The 14528-nt window shown below is 52.9% G+C and overlaps 1 protein-coding gene across 2 annotated transcripts in view; it reads left to right on the plus strand.

Annotated features, from left to right (window-relative positions):
* Positions 1 to 14528, plus strand: part of ARHGEF17 (Rho guanine nucleotide exchange factor 17) — a 58215-nt gene that overhangs the window by 26021 nt on the left and 17666 nt on the right. For both annotated transcript variants that reach the window (XM_040489276.1, XM_040489275.1), the window contains exon 2: positions 12090 to 12167. In XM_040489276.1, coding sequence (XP_040345210.1) covers positions 12090 to 12167 — 78 coding nt within the window. The remainder of the gene's footprint in view (positions 1 to 12089; positions 12168 to 14528) is intronic.

The raw sequence follows: 14528 nt of genomic DNA on the forward strand, positions 1-14528 counted from the left end.
CGGGCCCTGGAAATGAGTAAATTCAGAATTTCTTAGCTGGTCAGGAGGTGTTTTTCACATCTGTTGGAGTCTGTCTATCCACCTACCCCCCACCTCCTGCTTCCGGCCATTATCCTTGATGTTAAGAAACTCTTCCTTCCCAAGCTGGAAGGTCCAGCTGTATCTTCTTGAAATTAAGTGGCGATGGGGGAGGGCAGAGAAGAATAAAGGGAAAAAACCCACATGAAAAAAGACCAGTTAAATTCAAACCACATGCCCCACAGCCTCTGCCATGCAGGCCTCTGCTGCCATCTGTGGGTGTCTGGCAAAAGTGCAGTTCTGGAGCCCAAGCTTTCTCACTAAGGCCAGAAGGCTGAATCCTGCCTGGCACTGGAAATCTAGGAGGATGGCCAGGCTGTCCATTGGCTGTCTCTGGCGTGACATCACTTACCACCTCCTTCAGGGAGCGTGGTGAGGAATTTAGAGTCCACCTGAACCCTCCTTCCTCCCTCATTTGTTTACAGAGGGGGACCTGATCCCAGACTGGGGAGCAACTCTGCTTAGTCACAGAGCGAGTCAGTCATTTGACATATATTGTGCACCTAGCGTATGTCAGGGACACAGGTATGAACACAGAGAGACCTGGTCTCTGCCTTTTTGGACCTTATAGTGGTGGGGGTGGTGGACACAGAGAGACCTTCCTCCTATTTCCATGTCTCCTATTGTTGCCAATCATCCAGGAAAGAGAATACAGCTTGTCACCACCTAGTTCAAGGGATTCTGGGCTTGGCTTGACTCATTTATGTGCTCTGTGACCCTGGGGAAGTCACTTGACGTGGCATCAAATCCCAGCTTTGCCATGTCCAACTTCTTGACCTCAGGCACGTTGCTTCAGTTCTTGGAGGCTTTCTTTACTCATTTTTAAGATGGAGGTAATATTATACATAACTTAGAGGATTGGTGTCAGGATTAAATGAGATAATGCATGAGGAACAGCACCTCACTAAACAGGAGCTGGTAGTAAAAGTAAGACCCCACCAAGGTTGTGGGGAGTGCACGTCATTCCTGGAGGCCCAGGAGGGACTCAGGAGTGCAGTGGGTGGAGGTGTCTCTTCTGGGTTGAGAGGTGGCCGGCACAGTTCATCAGCCAGAAATTGGCCCTGAGTCCCAGCACAGGGAGTGAGAGCTGCCACCTTGAACCTCTTGTCAGCTATCAGGGTCAGTTTCTAGAAAGAGTGATGAGATTTTCTAGTGCTGCTGAGGTTGGAGTCCCAGCTGGACTCCTCTGGGCCAGTAGATGAAATCTAGGTCTGTACAGATATTATCCTCTTCCTTCCTTTCTCCCTTTAGGAAATTAAGAACCTTGGGTTCTTACCCCAGCTATGCCACTTATTGGCTGTATGACCATCGTTACCTCTCTGAGCCTCAGTTTCCCCAGCTAGGTAGCTCTCACTCAGTCTTTCATGCAGTTGCAGCCACATAGTGCCTGCGCTGGAATTACCTTGAAGGCATCCTCATTCGTAGGTCTGGCAATCGTGCTGGCATTTGGGTGGGACCTTATCTAGGTGGTCAGCTAGAACACTATACACAGACCTCTGCATGTGACCTGGGCTTCCACACAACGTGGCAGCCGGGTTTCAGGAATGAGTGACCCAAGAGAGCAAGGTGGAAGTACATGGCATTTTTATGGCCTGGCTTTGGATGTCACATAGTATCTTTTCTGCTATATTCTGTTAATTGAGGTAGTCACAAAGGTCACCCAGTTTCAAGGGGGAGGAGACATAAACCTCATCATTCTATGGAAGAGTGTCAGTACCACACTACAAGAAGAGCGTGTGGCATGGAAAATATTGTGATAGCTATCTTTGAAAAATGCAATCTGCCACACCTTCCTGGGGGTGGTTAAGAGAATAAAATAAGACAGTGATGTAAAGTCTTAGCCTGTGCCTGGCACATATTTAGTGCTCAGGAAACAACAGCTATAGCTTTTTTTTTTTTTTTAAGTTTATTTATTTAGTTTGAGAGAGAGAGCATGAGCACGTGCATGAGCAATGAAGGAGCAGAGAGAGAGGGAGAGAGAATCCCAAGCAGGCTGTGCACTATTAGCCTGGAACCCGGCATGGGGCTCAATCTCATGAACCGAGAGATCATGACCTGAGCTGAAATGGAGAGTCAGACGCCTAACCAACTGAGCTACCCAGACTCCCCAGCTATAGCTACTTTTGAATATTATTGAAGTGGCCCTCACTTTTCATTTCTGCCATGGAACCAAACGGACTATCACCCACTGATGGGCTGTACAGTCACATGGTCACAGAAGACCACTGACAAGAGTATACACAGACATGTGGGTGAGTCCACACAGATGAGACACACATTGTGTCACTCACAATCCCACCTCCAGGTGCACACAGTCCCACCTCAGCAGGGCAGTGGCCTTCCTGTGTCAGGAAGGACCTGAGGCTCCTTCGGTCCTTGATCTCTCCTTCCCATTCCCAAACATATTCCCCAGAATTCTTGGATCCACGCTGAGCAGCCAGTCCCGAGGGAGCTCTGTGGCTTGGACACTGCCCTTGAAGTTGCCTATGAGGCTTGGGAACTTGGTGGAGCCTTGAGAGGCTCCTCCTTCCGGAAGAGAGTGTCTACAGGGGATAGGCCATGACCTGGGAAGGCAGGGGGAAGGGACAAATGACAGGAAGAATAGGGAAGGGGTCTCAGACAAGAACAGATGGAGATACTGGTGCCCCAAGAGAAGTGGCTTGTTCAAGGTCACATTACTAGTAAGTGGTAGAGCCAGGGATGTGAGGCCAAGCTGTCTGGCTTCAGAGTCTGCCCTCTTAATTTCTATGCCAAGAAGTCCCTCTTTTGGAACTTTGGTCTCATTGATGAACCTGAGGACCTGAGGAGGGCAGCACCATCAGTGAAATGAATAGCCCACTAGGTTGGGAACGTTCAGTTCCCATAACGGTGGACATTGATGGGGTCAGGAAGGGCAGACAGTCCATCTGGGCAATTAGCCAGGGCTTGGTTCCCAGAGAAGAGCATCCTCCTTGATTCCAGCATTGCCTGTTGACAGCATTTTATTTTCCACCCAAACCATTCTGTGTCAGGAGAACCTGTTTATGTAATCATCTCGGTACAAATGAGGCTGGAGAAAGGTAATGCAGACTAGTGCACCAGGAAGGTGGGGGAGGCCAAGCTGAGTGCACGAGGCTAAGGGGAGGTGGAGACGGGCTCTCCTCACAGGGGAGGGGGTGGTTTTAAGAGCATGGGCCCTGGAGACAGTCACCTCAGATGCACCCCTTATCAGTCAGGTGACCACTCTGAGCCTCAGTTTCCTTGTTTGTAAAATAGAGGAGAAACAATAACAGCCTTTGATGTAGGGCTCCTGTGGAGATTAAAGGAGCCAGGGCTTGGAAAGCAATAATGGGGTGCTTGACACCTGAAAAGTGTTCAAACAGCATTAGTGATGGTGAGGATTCTAAGATTATGGTGTTCCCAATCTGGTTTGGGCAGCTCTGGGGTCCAGACCCTCTGTGGCAAGTACTCATATAGAGCTATGCAGATATGAAAGGCTGAAGACCCCTCCCCACCCCACAGGAGCCTGATGAGACCCACTGCCCCAGAACCTGCCTTGCATTTGTCATTCCTTTTTCAATTCCTATCTTCCTACTTAGACTGTGGTACCCAGCAGGGCATAGACCTCTTTTCTTATCTTTAAATCCCCAGCATAGGAGTGCCTGGATGGTTCAATTGGTTAAGCATCTGACTTCGGCTCAGGTCATGATCTCATGGTTCATGAGTTTGAGCCCTGCATTGGACTCTGAGCTGACCGTGCAGAGCCTGCTTAGGATTCTTAGATTCTGTCTCCCTCTGTTTCTGCCCCACTTCCAACTCATGCTTTCTCTCTCTCTCAAAATAAATAAATAAACTTGAAAAAATTAAATCCCCAGCGTAGTGCTTGGTACCTGGTAGGTACTCAGTAAATACTTGTTGAACTAATCAACAAATGAATAAAATTAAAACTCAGTTAATTACCCATCTATTGAGCCATGTATCCGTGTAGTCATTTGTGTGTTCATTTGTTACTGATTCATCATTCTATTCACCCCTCCACTTAGTTATTCACCTATGATCATCCTATTCATTTAGTCAGCCATTACTTATTACTCATCCATTTGTCCATCCGTGTGTCCTTTCTCATGACTGGGCCCCAGTTGGTCCAGCACTAGCTGCAGGAGGACCAAGTGGCCCCAAGTGGGCAAGAAGTCTTGTAGGAGGTCTTGGGGGAGCCCACAGTGGGAGATGTGTCTGGAGGCAGGTAAACAACGTATTGGATTTCTTTTAGAGATGGGGCAATATCAGCTTACTGTGGGGAGGTAGGGAGGGTTAGGTGTTCCCCAGGACTAGCAGAAGGGTGGTCCCACCCAACTGGGGTGCCCAACCTGCTTATCCTAGTGGGGTGGTGGTCTTGTGGAGCAGAGCCCTTTTGTCCCCTCTCACCTTCCCTTGACTAAGGAGGATAGGAGCTGTTTGGTGGGAGGAGGGTGGTATATGTGTTGTGGTGGGGTGTGCGGTATGCAGTATGGAGAGGAGGGCCCTTACCAACCACCTCATATACTTATAAAAACTATTCTGAGCCAGACCCACTCCAAACAACCATAGATACCCAAAAGGAAAAGAGACGTCAGTACCTAAAAGGGGAGTTCAGTGGAACAGTAACAGAACCAGACCTGCTCAGGGGTGCTCTGGACATACATGGTGCCCCCAGCCCCCTTCCCAGCTGACCTCACTCTGAGGGGATCCAATGCCCATGCCTTTGTGGGGGTGATGCCTGGAAACTCTGATTCAGCAGCTATATGTTCCTGTTCCTTCTCTCAGCTTCCTTTCCCCACCCCACTAGCTCCCCTGTTGCCATGGCAACAGGCTTGGATGTAATTAGCCATCTTTAATGAAGCTGCAGCACGCAGTGCCTTAGCATCAAGCCCAGCCCCCTTCTCCAGGGCAGCGGCCTCCTGAACTCTGCCATCTGGGCACCCACATGCCTCTGGATTTCTTGACCTCCAAATGTTGTTCAAACCCTGCCTCCTCCAGGAAGCCCTCCTTGAATACCCCCTACCCCCCAGGCAGAGGTGACTCCCTCTGCTGAGCCCTATGTATTGTCTGGGAGCTCCTGGATGCCAGCCAGAGTGGATTCATCTGTGCAGGGCCTGGTCCTACTGAAGTAAGGGAATGGATGCACCTTACTAACAAGCTATGCACTGCCTCCCAAAAACTCAGAGGAAATGAGGCCCCAGATCATTTAGCTGGAGAGAGGGTCAGATGGAGGAGGAGGTGCTCTGAGAGAAAGCCAGCTGTGGGTTATCTAGCCAGAGTGATCAAGCAATGGGCCAGAGATGGGCCCTCAAACCACAGTCCTCCTACTAGTGTGGGATTATCTTTGGGACCTGGCTGTTTAGATGTGTCCACGGGGTGTGTCCATCCTCTGTGCTCACATCATCACTCAGTCAACTGGTCTGGCCGTTCTAAACCCTCCCCCCATGTGCCCAGCCCTGAGAGGAGGAGAACTGTAAGCCCCACCCCCAGGGAAGTCCATAATCCATCCCATTGGGAGGGTAAGAAGCAGATGGACTCACTGGAATTCTTGGTTCAAACTAGAGGCAGAGGAGGGCTTGGGGCCCTCCTGGAGGACCCTTGTTCCACCTCCCAGGGGCAGAAGGGGCTCGGCCAGGACATGTGCCCTGAGAGGGGATGTGGTGGCCAGGCAGGCTCTAGGCCTTGAAGGCTCTGTGCTGCCAGTGCACAGATTGCTGGGCCCCATACAGAGTTTCAGGTCAGGTCAATAGGGTAGTTTGGGGGGGAGTTGAGAATATGCATTTCCAACACATTTCCTGGAGGTACACAGGGCCTGCACTTTGAGAGCCATTGCCATAGAGGGACCAGCAAGGGAGTTGGTGCAGAGCACACACTCATGCTTTCATTCATTCTTTCATTCAACAAACTGGCTTAGGGTTACTCTGGGCCAGGCCTTCATGGGACACAGGAGAGACAGATGGGTTCACCAATTGTTTAGGCAGCACAAACTTAGCAAGCACTTCTCATGTGTCAGGCTCTGCCCCCTAATGTAGCCTCACTGCCCTGGGAGCCCTTGCCAGGTGGGGGTCACACCTGTTTTCTCTTTCTACTCTCTTGGAATTCTGTTCTTGTTTTCATTGTTGACTTCTTTGGGATTGTCTGTTGGGGAGTTAAAATTTTAGTTTTGGACATTTTGGACTCCCTGAGGAGGCCAGTGCTGCTGGGTCCATGTCCTGCCCTCTCAGGAGAGGATGAGAAATAATACCCTTGGACGGGGCTGTAGGATGTGGATTCACCTGGTTGAGGGCTAAACAGGGGAAGGTGGCAGGGGGGCCAAGCAGCACAGGAGGCTGCAAGGGCCAGCAAGAGGGGTTGATCCTGTGCCATGGGACTGCCAGGGGAGGTTCGTGAGCAGGGAATTGCAAGGTTTGCCTCCCTGTGATGACTGCTTAGTGTATTAGCTAACATCGATGTGCAGAATGCTGTGGTTCACAAAAGGGACATGGACCCCTGCCCTCAGGGAACCTACAGTCTCCTGGGAGGAGATGGTCATCAATCTAGCAATTGCTCAAATGTGTAATTACAAACTGTGATACCTGGTTAAGAAAAACTGAGAATCTTTGAGAGCACAGAGCAGGTGTACCTGGCCTAATCTGAGGATCAGGGAGGGCTTCCCTGAGGAGGTAACATTTACACTAAGATTAATCTCAAAGGAACAGCAAAAACACTCCTAGAAGAGGGAAAAGATGTCCACCAAGGCCCTGAGGCAGGAGAGAGCCTGGTCTGTTTCTAGGAGATAAAACAGAAATGGTTGGGGGCACCTGGGTGGCTCAGTCAGTTGAGTGTCCCATTTTGGCTCAGGTCATGATATCTCGGTCCATAGGTTCAAGCCCCGCATCAGGCTCTGTGCTGCTAACAGCTAGGAGCCTGTAGCCTGCTTTGGATTCTGTGTCTCCCTCTCTCTCTGCCCCCCCCCCCCCCACTCATGCGTGCATGCTCTCTCTCTCTCTCTCTCAAAAATAAATAATAAACATTAAAAATAATGGTTGGGGCATATCAAACAAGGCGAGAGAGGGATAGAGGGAACTGCCTTGGGCAATAGGGTCAGAAGATCTCCACTGTGCAGGAAACCCAAGGGAAAGCAGGTTTGGGGGAGGGCATCAGGAGTTTGTTGAGTGTGGGAGACCTCATACACTAAAGGAGTATAAGGTCAGCAGAGCTGAGGCACAGCAGACGGATCCCCAGTCAGCTGCAGGGTGCATGAGAGCCCCTTGGTAGGAGGTGGCAGCTAGTACAAAACAAAGCTCACCCTGCCCCCTCTCCTGATTAAGTGGTTCTGGGATGGGTTCTGACATCACCTTCAATTTGAGGAACAGATCCTGGGGATCATGCTTGGAAACATTCTGAAGCATCATCTAGCGATGTGGTGGGGGTTGTAAATGCCCGAACCCCTCCGCATGATGGGGGGTGAGGTGAAGGGGGATAGGACTGGAATTCTCTGAGACTGTCTTAAATACAGGATTCAGGTCAACTGGGTGGGGTGGGAGTAGGCATGACTCAGTGTCGTCTCTTTCCTTTATGAGGCCCTTAATGCTTTGCCCCTGGATGGGAGAACAATGTCAGTTTCCAGAGATGCGCATCCCTAAATATGTGCGCCTGTTTGTGCTAGATTATAGTTGTGTGAAGACAGAAGCGTGTGCCACTGTGCAGCACTGGGTCGGGTTCATGTGTGTCAGGGTCTGTATGGGACTACGTTGATGTGTGTGCCTTTGGCCTTCACCCAAACGTATATACACATCAAGGCGGGAGGGCAAGTTTCTATGTACATGGGCTTCTTCTGTGTAGATCCGTGCATGCCCCTGTGTGTGCCTGCGTGGGTACAGGTGTGGACAAAACGTGCATGTCTCAGTGTACTTGCCTTTGTCGACTGGTGTGCGCCGACTTACGTCCTCAGAGGGGGATGGGTCCGCAAAGGGAGGCCGCTGCGTGGGGGAGCTGCGGGGGCGAGGTCGGGCCGCCCGCTGCGTGCTGGGGGAGACTGGGCGGCTCTGAGAGGGTGGGCGGAGCAGGGTGGGCGAGGGCGGGGACTCCCCTCCGCTCCCCTCCCCCGCGCCAGCGGCGCCAAGCGCGCCTGGCTCGCTGGGCGCACTCGCTGAGCAGAGGAGGCAACAGCGCCGCCGCCCGAGTTTTCGCTCTCAGATCTACGCTGGAACTGACACCGCGATAGCCGCTGCGGCGGGGCTGAGCCCCCGGAGGGAGTGACGGTGGGAGAGAGGGGGCCCGTCGTCCCCCGCCGCCCCGGCATCTCCGCCCTGGCGGCGGCCCGGCCGCATGCTTCAGATGGTGAAGACCCTGGCCCAGTTCACCATCGCGCTGGAAGATATGCGCGATCTGGGCCCGGCCACCGCCTCCGGGGAGCCCGCCAGGAGCAGCGGTGCTGACGCTGAGGAGCCTGGGGAGGCCCAGGTAGGGGGAGGGGAAGAGGCAGCCAGGGACCTGGGTCGAAACCTAGAACTCAGCGGATCTGGGCCTGAGGGAGACATGGGTCCTACTGAGAGCGCAGGACTGGGAACTCGGATCAGGCACACCAGCTGCGTGGCCACGGGCCTGGGGGCTCAGAGACTAGTGATGGGGGCAGGGAGATTGAAGGTATGAGGAGCCATGGCAGGGGTGGTGTGGCTGGCAGGGCACTGAGGTTTGGTGCCACCAGAATGCAAGCTTGGAATGGCAGAAGGGCTGGCAAACTCAACTGGGGTGAGAGGCCTGTACCCTGAGATCCAGCCTCAGCAAGGCCTAGTGGTACTTAGTGCCTGATATGGATCAGCCTGTAGGCAGAGACTGTCTCCAGAGGTATCCTGGGTTCACAGGCTCAGGAAGGGAAGGTTTTACCAGCCTCTTTCCTGCAGGCCTGTTGCAGTCCCCAGGTGTATATATGTGCTGGGGGGATGGGAAGTTGAGGGTAGCCAATTTTGCTCCCCCCGCCCCCCGCCATTCTCTCCCTGCCACTGGACCCGCTGGGCCTTGGAGGTGTCATGCTGTGGTGTCCCCATTCCTGGCTCAGTGCTCTTCTCCTCCAGGGGACAGGGAGGGAGAGGCTTCCAGGGGCTTTTTCCATGCCTTTGTGTGTTTCTCTGGGCCTGGATTCTGATTATCCTGCTCTTCTGGGCTCCAGTGGAGGCTATGGTTCTGCCCCCCCCCCCCCCGTCCTCCCTCCCACTTCAGTGCTCCATATAGTGAAGGTCTAGGGATGGAGCTGTTGAGGGGTGACGGGCTCTGGGGGAGGCTAGGCCTACAGGGCTGTCCCGCCCAGAACAGGTGGGCCCGCTGATCTGGTTGACAGCTGCATTGCCTGTCTCTTGCTTCCCCTGGCTCCCCCACCCCCACATACACTCACACCCGTGTCTGGGCACGTGCAGAAGGGCACTCCATGCAGTGACAGAGAGCTGGCCTTATTTTCTATGCCTCTACCTGACAGCTGAGTGACAAGCCACTGTGCTTTCAAGCAGGGAGGAGGCTGGGAAGGGCGGGTGTTGCAGCGTCAGCCTCCCTGTGTGAGTTACCCCAGCCCTCTGGGCCCATCAGGCCCAGCACCAACCCTGCCTCCCTCAGGAGGCCTCGCTGCCCATGACCCTCACCACTGGGCATAGCAGGGCCAGGTCCAGGGAACCTGAGGGGGGAGGGTGACTGTGCGGCCCAGGGCCGAGCCTGGTCTGGTTCTACTCTAAGGGAACTCCCTGTCCAGCTGGGAATTGAAGACCCAGTGTATGTGGAGAGAGCTACCTTGCTTCCCAGCTCTTTGCTTTCACAGTACTGGGAGGGAGGCTTTATTCCTTCCATTTCATAGAGGAGAATGTGAAAACCCAAGGCAGTTAGATGGCCCAAGGTCACACAGCTAGTAAAGGTATGGCTGGGACCCTGTGTCCCATGGCTAGCCAGTCAGTCTGGGTGAGAACTCTGGGTGCTTGGGCCCTCAGACTGAGCTTGAGATGGCTAAAGAGACTTGGGTCCTCACTCTGTCGGTCAGTGGCTGTGTGACTTTGGGCAAGTCCAGTCACCTCTCTGACTTGACTTCCTCACTTGTAAAGTAGAGATGATGACACCTGTGATGCAGAGCTGTGAGTGTGAGGTGGAAATGAGATCATATCTGTGAAATGCTGAGATGGCCCTGAGGGACAATGGGAAGATTGGGCATCTGGGCTTTTTCTTGGGGGGCCCTTCTGGTCCTTGATGCTCTCCCAAACTCTCCATCCTAAGGTGAGCCCAGCTGGTCTTCCCTCCCACTGGAAGCTGCCCAGGTGTTCTAAACGCCTTCAAATCACTGAGGATAGATGATCTGAGGGCTGGAGGCTCTACAGCAGGGCCCAGTGTCTTCTCACCAAACAGAGTCTGCAGCTGGTCAGAATGGAGCAGAGCCAGTCTCCTCCCCTCCCTCAATGGGGAGTCATTCACACCTCCCAACCCTAAGTTCCTAGCACTGGGGTCTACTTTTCTGAGTGTCTTATTGTTGACAGGTTTGGGGAAAGACCTGACCCCAAGTCCCTGGGTCAAAGGGAGAGGGTCAGAGGGAGGAGAGGCATACCATGAGCAGAGGGGTGAGCAGGGGCTGGATCAGGCAAGGCGAACAGGCCTTGGGCTTGGGTCTACTCAGCAAACATAGACCCTGTGCAGAGCAGTGACCAGGGCAGCTCCACTGGTTGAGTCCCTACCATGAGAGGCTCCAGGGATGGGGAGTGGAGGGATACCACAGACATGGACGCCTAACCTTCCATTGCCACATGCAAAGAATATACACTCAAACCCAACAAGCCTTGATGGCTGGAGACTGAGACAGGGTCCAGACAGATGTCCTGGCTAAGTTGAGCTAAGGCTTGGGGGGAGCGTGGGGAGGGGAGAATAAGCCCCAGAGATCTGGGGCCCAGAGGAGGCCTTGCTCAGAACCACTCCAGGGACTTAGAGGTGACCTGGAGTGGAATCCCTCACCAGGAAGGGAAACTGTTAGAGCTGGTACCATCTGGGAAGGCTTCCTGGAGGAGTGGGCCAGAGGTATAGTAAGTGGTGGCAAGGGACAATAGGTAAGCTGGGTCTCGGGGAATTGAACACAGAGAAAGCATCCTGTGTCTGGCTTCTAGCAAACCCTTCCCATTGAATAGGGACCGCCCTGTCAGGGATGCACACCCTATCCCTGGAGGTGTGGGTGCAGATTCTGGGCAACCCCTTAGGGACTCTGTACTGTAGATGATCAGATTCTTGGATGGAGGCATTAGTTTCTGGGGCTCCTTTTCCCCATCCTTAAAATGGGAAGAAGAATAACATCTATCTACCTCACAGGGTGGTCAGAAGGATGAAATAATGTATAATGCTTAGAGCAGTGCTTGGTGTGGAGTAGAGCTCAGTTAACCTTTTTTTACGAAGAGACCTGGGATCTAGCCTTGTCTGAGAGTGGGTGAACCCTACCCCCACCTGGCTGTGTGACCTTTGGCACCGACTTCACCTTTCTGAGCCATCTTTTCTTCATCTGTGGCAGGAGGTCACAGTTCCCATGCTCAGGGGTGGTTTGAAGCCCAGCCTAGCAGGGTCTGACCCCACAGCACGGATCCTGAAGGTGGGGTTTTCAGAGTTGGCAGCTGGAGTGGGGGGTAGGCTGGAGGCATCTTCCTTTGCAAATGTGAGAGTTATTGATTGTTTTGGGTCCTTTCCAGGAGCCCAGTGGAAAACCATGAAGTAAACAGTAGATAACCAGGTCTGCCAACAGTTATGGGGGTGGTGGTGAAGGATTGAGGGGCATACTCTGGAAAGGAAGGAGTTTGAGATGCAGGGAGAGGGCCCTCCCTGCACAGGGAGCATCTGAGCAAAGACCTGACAGAGTGGAGGTCTATGGTGATTTGGGGTAACAGCCAACAGTCCTGGATGGTGGGAAGGCAGGCCTTGAAGGCCAGGGAGAGGATGTGGATAGGTTCTCTGGGTCTACGTGACTGCAGGTGGCGGGGTCTGAGGGGAACAAGGCACTGCTCACCCTCTGTTTTCTGTCCCCCAAGGACATGCGGAAGCACGTGACCATGACCCTGCTGGACACAGAGCAGTCATACGTGGAGTCGCTGCGAACCCTGATGCAGGTGAGGCTTGAGGCTGGTCCAGGCCCCTGAGAGTGGCCATTCTGAGTCTAGGAGGCTGTCAAACATATGGAAACAAACCCACTTTGTGGACAGGGGATGGAGGCTAGAGAAGAGAGGAATGACCCTGGGACACATCACCCTTCCATGGAGAACCCCTCTCATGTGACTGCCCCAGAGGAGGAAGCCCCCCCCTCCAGGGCAGGAGAGATCTTAGAGGGGTCTTAATGAGACTAGACCAGGCCACCCCAGGGCAGGTGCTCCCTCCTTTTACTGTTCTGCCACCTACCTCTGGCAGCCCTGGTGCCTGAGCTTAGATCTGTGACCCACCCCCAGTGTACCTCCTCCCATTTTGTTCATTGATTGGGAAAATATTTGTTGAATGGAATAAAATGTTGAGCACCTGTTGTGTGCCAGGTCCTGTTCCAGGTGTAGGCAGCACAGGGGCGAATAAGAGAGACAAGCCACTGCCACAGGAGCTCATAGTCCTGTCGGGGACATAGCTGAGTATATGGTCACCGTGAAAGCATTGGGAGAGCACCTGTGAGGCATGGGGTCAGGGAATTTTCCCTGGAGGAGGTGCTAGCTTCTTCCTGACCTGTCTTCTCAGCAGCAGGAACAGCTTGTGCAGAGTTGAGTAGGAGAGGCCTGCACTTTTGGAGGTCCATGTGGCTGACACAGAGCACAGAGGGTTGGTCCTATGGTGATGCTGGGGGAGCCAGCAGGGGCCACATGGTAAGGACCTTGCATACCAGGAAGAAGGTTTGGGCTCTACCAGGGGCCCTGGAGAATCAGTGAAGGGCTTTGAGCAGGGGCGGCATATAGCCTGACTCATACTTTACAACTTCTTTCTGACTCCTAGGAAGGTGGGCAGCGGAAGAGGAGGCCAAGGCCACTGAAGGTGGGTGGGGGAGGAGAGGCCAGGACCCAGGCAGAGGCAACAGGGAGGGAGAGTTGGGGACAGACATTCAGGAAAGTGGAGTGGTCAGGCCAGGCATGGTAAGTGGTTGGTTGTGAGGGGCAAGGTGGGGAAGCCCAGGATGAGACCTGGGCTCCCAGTCTGGGTGACTGAAGCACTATAGGAACTCCACCTGTGAAAGGTGGGGCAAGATGGCAAGTTCAGGCTCAGATGTGGGAAGGGCCTGGAGCCAGGATGCATATGAGGGTCTGAGGCCCAGGACAGAGAACCTGGATCTGAGCTGAAGTAGGGCCTGGTAGGCACTGTTGAGGACAAATTTACTCAAGCCACCTAAGTAGAGTGAGAGCAAAGGGTCGAAGGTAGAGCCCTGGAAACATCCAGAGTGTTCATTCGTTTACTCCACAAATCTGCAACAAGCATCTTCCGGGTGCAGGCAGTGTTCTTTGTGAGGGTTCGGCAGTGAGCATGAGTGATCAGGTCCTGTCTCCTGGACTGACAAACCATATGTGAGGACAAATTAGGGTGCAAAAACACATGGAAAGTGTGTCTGGAAAAACTGAATATTGTTCATCCAGAAAGAAATTTTGACACACACCACAATCTGGATGAACCTTTGGAACGTTATGCTAAATGAAATAAACCAGTCACAAAAGGGCAAAAACTGTATGATTCCACTTACACGAGGGACCTAGAGTAGTCAAATTCATAGAGAGAGAAACAGAACAGTGGTTGCCAGGAGCTGGGAGAGAGGAAGTGGGGAGTTCATGTTTAATGGGTATATAGTTGTGGTTGGGGAAGAGTAGAAAGTTCTGGAGATGGATGGTGATGATGCTTCCACAACCACATGAATGTATTTAATGTGAGTATACCAAGCTGTACATTTAAAAATGATTAAAATGGCAAATTTTATGATGTACGTTTTGCCACACAAAAAATACATTGCTTTTATATGTTAACAAAAAAAAGTGCACAGAAAGATGAGAACACAGAATGGGGGCCTGCCCTGGTGTCAGAGGCCAGGGAGGGCTTCTCTGAGGTTGGGGTATTTAGCTGAGACCTGAAGGTAGTTAAGAGCTAAGTAGGGGGAGAGCCCGGAGGGAATCATTCTGGCAGAGGGTACAGCAGGAACAAAGGCCAGGGGGCTGGAAGAAACCCAGAGCGGTTAGCGGTGGACAGGTGGTCACTGTGGCTGCTGCAGAAGAGCTGGGCTTTATTGTAAGCACATGGAAGTCACAGAAGGGACACAACCAGAATGCTATCTTTAAGAGGTTGCCCCTGACTGCCAGGCGGCCATAGTCACGCAGGAGTCTGGCAGGGGGTGGGGTCCTTTGTTGTCCTTTAGGTAGGAGCTAAAGGCATTGGGGTCAAGCAGTCCAGAGTTTGAGTCACTTGCTTCCCTGCTGGGTGATGCTAGCCTAATCACTCGCTTCTCTGAGCCTTGGTGT

This window comes from Herpailurus yagouaroundi, unplaced genomic scaffold (assembly GCF_014898765.1).
Source record: "Herpailurus yagouaroundi ecotype Mexico unplaced genomic scaffold, PumYag 180, whole genome shotgun sequence".
Classification (NCBI taxonomy): domain Eukaryota; kingdom Metazoa; phylum Chordata; class Mammalia; order Carnivora; family Felidae; genus Herpailurus; species Herpailurus yagouaroundi.